The 5,000-nt window shown below is 47.3% G+C and overlaps 1 protein-coding gene across 16 annotated transcripts in view; it reads right to left on the bottom strand.

Moving 5' to 3' along the window:
- Positions 1–5,000, bottom strand: part of caskb (calcium/calmodulin-dependent serine protein kinase b) — a 75,929-nt gene that overhangs the window by 8,521 nt on the left and 62,408 nt on the right. For 8 of the 16 annotated variants that reach the window (XM_073952433.1, XM_073952436.1, XM_073952434.1 and 5 more), the window contains 3 exons: positions 4,997–5,000; positions 2,954–3,150; positions 2,755–2,870 (listed from right to left, as the gene is read on the bottom strand). The exon at positions 4,997–5,000 is cut by the window's right edge and continues 35 nt beyond it. In XM_073952433.1, coding sequence (XP_073808534.1) covers positions 2,755–2,870; positions 2,954–3,150; positions 4,997–5,000 — 317 coding nt within the window. The remainder of the gene's footprint in view (positions 1–2,754; positions 2,871–2,953; positions 3,151–4,996) is intronic. The other 8 variants (XM_073952438.1, XM_073952444.1, XM_073952441.1 and 5 more) reach the window with 1 other exon arrangement.

Below are 5,000 nucleotides of genomic sequence, written 5' to 3'. Positions count from 1 at the left end.
TGTGTGTTGTGAGTGTGTGCTTGTGTGTGTTGTGAGTGTGTGTTGTGAGTGTGTGCTTGTGTGTGTTGTGAGTGTGTGTTGTGAGTGTGTGCTTGTGTGTGTTGTGAGTGTGTGTTGTGAGTGTGTGCTTGTGTGTGTTGTGAGTGTGTGTTGTGTGTGTTGTGAGTGTGTGTTGTGTGTGTTGTGAGTGTGTGCTTGTGTGTGTTGTGAGTGTGTGTTGTGAGTGTGTGCTTGTGTGTGTTGTGAGTGTGTGCTTGTGTGTGTTGTGAGTGTGTGTTGTGTGTGTTGTGAGTGTGTGTTGTGTGTGTTGTGAGTGTGTGCTTGCTGTGCTTATTTGTGTTGTAGGTGGAGTTTTCCACACGGCTTGTCCAGGATTGGATGACGGCCTGTGATGTCACTGGGGATTCCCGCTATATAAGGCTGATGTCAGCTCAGTGTCTCTCTCTGGGCTCTCGGTGGCCTGTGCTCAGGCTGTCCGGCTGGCGGAGCTCTGTGCATCTACACGGCGCTGTTTCCAGTGTTCTGGTTAACTTCTTGATCCTTTAGCTTTCTCAGTGTGTTATCTAGCTTCTTTATTTTGATACCGGGTTTGTTTTTGCAGCAGGTAGTGGATTATTGCTCATAGGCAGGTTTTGGTATTTATTTAGTTTAGTGAAGGAAAGCAGCGGCCCGGAGGATTCACCTGTTGCAGGTAAGATCTGTCCATTAGGAACAGTTATAGTCAGGGAGCTGTTTCGTTTAGCTGCCCGACCTGTCTACAGGACTTTGTTAATATTTTATTGTCTCTTTTGACCTCAATTTGTTAATTGTCCATTCATATGTTCAGCTCAAACCTTGATGCTGTTATTTGAGTCAGTTTTGGGCAGTAACAGTCGTGTTAGTGAGCTCCCTGACTCATGACTCCTCCATTCTGCTTCATAGATATGCTCAGTCAGAGCATCTTCATCATCGTCATCATCATCATCATCATCATCATCATCATCATCATCTGATGTAGTTTTGTTGATGCATGTAAACACTCAGGATCAGGAGCAGTGTGTGTGAGGCGTGCAGGATTGGTCTTCTGCACACATGTGGATATTGGTTTCCACCAGCGCTGTCTCAGTTGCACATAGAGAATAACCAACGCATGCGTGCAAAAGACGGCAAATGTGAACAGCCCCAAACCTCTTAATTCTGAATCAATACACCTGCATCAAGTACATCTCATCTTAAAGCTGTCACTGGGGCACTTTTATTTGCACCGTCTCTCCGTGCCGCCCCCAGCAAGATCCTGCCCTGGGCGATCGCCCATACTGCCCATGCCCAAATCCACCACTGCAAAGGAGCTCAGTACTTAGAGCTGACAGCGAACAGCAGCACAGCGCATACACTGCCTGACTAAAGTCTTGTGGCCTGTTCATGTTTATGAACACAGATAATAACTGGTCTTCTGGTTGCTGATCTGGTGTCAGAAGTGTCTTTATGAAAGGTGAAGGCCTCTAGATTTTGCTGGTTTGAGCTCAATAAATCTGATCATGTCTTGATGTTGACTGATTTGATGAGGACAGTGCGCTCTGACTCTGCTCAGACTAAAGTCTCATCACTGAACAGAAATAATGTCCAGTATAGAATATAAAGTCCTGCTGCAGTGGAGACAGAATGAAGATTGTGTCTGACTCCATCATGAGCTTGGAGGACTGCATCCATACATCTCTGACATGACTCACATCACTGATTAATAAAGTCATCTGGAATGAAGAAGAAAGCTTCAGCAGGATCCCAGAGTTCATCAAGAGTCTCTGTGTTCATCTTCAACACCTCCTCCTTCATCAGCTCAATAATGTTGATCTCTGGTGACTGGGCTGGCCAATCCTAGAGCAGCTTGACCTTCAGGAGCTTTGATGTGGAGGCTGAAGTATGAGCAGGAGCGCTATCCTGCTGGAGAATTGTCCCTCTCCTGTGGTTTGTAATGTAATGGGCAGCACAGATGTCTTGATACCTCAGGCTGTTGATGTTGCAGATCTCTCGCACACCCCCATACTGAATGAACCCCAAACCATGATGTCTCCTTCACCAAACTTGACTGATTTCTGTGGGGATCTTGGTCCATGCTGGTTCCAGTAGGTCTTCTGCAGTATTGGTGATGATTGGGATGCAGATCAGCAGATCCAGCAGAGAAATCCACCTTCTGACACTCTTACACACGATTAACTAGAAGACCAGATACTATCTGCTGCTCTGACAGTCGAGATCCAGCACAAGACTCCTGTCAGGCCGTGTAGAGGCTCTGCTCACTGAGGAGAAACACTCTTACCCAGACACACACACCTGCTCACTGGCACAGCACAGCAAACGTGTGTGTGTGTGTGTGTGTGTGTGTGTGTGTCAGCAGGTGGCAGTGTTTCCCTGATCTAACAGTGTCAGTAGGTCAGTAGATTAATATACACACACACACACACACAGGCTTACGATACACACAGGCACACTAACACACACACACACACACTGGAGGTGGTGTGGAGAGATCCCCCCCCATCATAGTGAAGCGCTTTGGATGATAAATGGGCTATATAAATGCGCACACAAACACACACACACACACACATCTGGACTGACTCTTCAGTAATGTGTCGGTGATCTGGCCGGTGTCATTACAGCTCTCACACACTCAAACATACAGCTATACACATCAGAGGTGTGCACTGACACACACCACACAACTGGACGAGTGTGTGTGAGTGTGTGTGTGTGTGTGAGTGTGTGCTGCTTTACCTGCGTTGTGTTTGGCTAAGTACTTGTCTTTGTACTGTTTCTTCTTCTTGCCGAACCACGTACAGCTGGCCTGCTGCTCCTGCTTGGTCTTCTCCATCGCGATACACGCCACACGCCTGCACACACACACACACACACACACAGTGAGAGACACACATCTCTCTCTCTCACACACTCTCTGTCTCTGTCTCTCTCTCACCACTCCTGCAGCTCAGGTGAGGGGATGAGGCCCGCGGTGCCGTTCTTGGTGTTCTCCAGCTTGCCCTGCCACCAGTTGTGGTCGTCTTTGCTGATGATCTGGATGATGTCGCCCACGCGGAACCGGATGCCCGCCTCCTTACAGGGGATCAGCTCGTCTTTCGCCGGGTCGTACTCGAACTGCGCCCGTACGTAAATCTGCACACACACACACACACACACACACACACACAAACACAGCGGCCGGCGGTCACACACTGGAGGAACACACAACTGATACTCCATCACTGATAATCAGGGCTGATGGGACTGAGCTCAATTACACACACACACACACACACACACACACACACACACACACACTCCAGCTGCAGAGACTCCGTCAGGATGAGGATGATGACGGCATATTGAGTAGGGGCGGAGCTTTTGTTGTGTGCAACTGAAATAAAATATTGAGTAGGGGCGGAGTTTTCTTTCAACGCGACTGAAATAAAATATTGAGTAGGGGCGGAGTTTTCTTTCAACGCAACTGAAATAAAATATTGAGTTGGGGCGGAGCTTTCTTTTAACGCAACTAAAATAAAATATTGAGTTGGGGCGGAGCTTTCTTTTAACGCGACTGAAATATTGAGTAGGGGCGGAGCTTTCTTTAAGCACAACTGAAATATTGAGAAGGGGCGGAGCTTTGTTTTAGCACAACTGAAATACTGAGTAGGGGCGGAGCTTTCCTTGAGCAAAACTAAAATACTGGTTTGTGGGCGGGGCTCTCTTTTAGTACAACTGAAATATTAAAGAGAGGGTGGGACTTTCTTTTAGAACAGATGAAATGGAATATTGAGTAGGGGTGGGGCTTTATTTTAGCGTAACTGAAATATTGAGTAGGGGCGGGGCTTTATTTTAGCACAGCTGAAATATTAAGTAGGGGCGGGGCTTTATTTTTGCACAGCTGAAATATTGAGTAGGGGCAGGGCTTTATTTTTGCACAGCTGAAATATTGAGTAGGGGCGGGGCTTTATTTTTGCACAGCTGAAATATTGTGTAGGGGCGGGGCTTTATTTTAGCCCAGCTGAAATATTAAGTAGGGGCGGGGCTTTATTTTAGCACAGCTGAAATATTGAGTAGGGGCGGGGCTTTATTTTTGCACAGCTGAAATATTGTGTAGGGGCGGGGCTTTATTTTTGCACAGCTGAAATATTGAGTAGGGGCGGGGCTTTATTTTTGCACAGCTGAAATATTGAGTCGGGGCGGGGCTTTATTTTTGCACAGCTGAAATATTGAGTAGGGGCGGGGCTTTATTTTAGTGTAACTGAAAGATTGAGTAGGGGCGGGGCTTTATTTTTGCACAGCTGAAATATTGAGTAGGGGCGGGGCTTTATTTTAGCACAGCTGAAATATTGAGTAGGGGCGGGGCTTTATTTAGCACAGATGAAATGGAATATTGAGTAGGGGTGGAGCTTTCTTTCAACAGAAGGTGGGGCTTTCTTTGTGTGTGACTGAACTAAATATTCAGTAGGGGTGGGGCTGTCTTTTTGTAAATCACTCCCTCATAACAAACCAGGGGCGTGGTTAAAAATATTGATATTCAGGGACACAGCACAGGATGGCAATAATCAATTTCAGCAGGAAGTAAATCAGCATATTGAGATTAAAGTGTCTGCAGCTAACACGTTACACACACTATAAAAATAACACACACACACACACACACAGTTTGAGCTGAGCTGGTGTGTTGGAGACACACTGCTTCTGTGGGTTCGCTCTGATCTTGGATCAGCCCTGATTATGCTGTGACGGTGTACAACTTCCACACAATCGACCAATCAGAGGCCAGCGACCCTACTGACGGACAGCACGGGCGTGTCTAAGAAGCCAATCATCTGTGTGGGGGCGGGGTCAATCACACTACTGAACCACACACAGAGGCGAGAGGCGGGGCTAATGTCACGGTCCACCACTATGGGCTGCTGGGAGTCTACAAGCAGCAACTAGAGAAGCAAAGCCTGATGGGAAATGAACCCGCGCCTGAGGGTCAGCTGACACTCACCTTA

This window comes from Danio rerio, chromosome 6 (genome assembly GCF_049306965.1).
Source record: "Danio rerio strain Tuebingen ecotype United States chromosome 6, GRCz12tu, whole genome shotgun sequence".
Lineage (NCBI taxonomy): Eukaryota > Metazoa > Chordata > Actinopteri > Cypriniformes > Danionidae > Danio > Danio rerio.
This window is presented reverse-complemented; position numbering and strand designations above follow the sequence as displayed.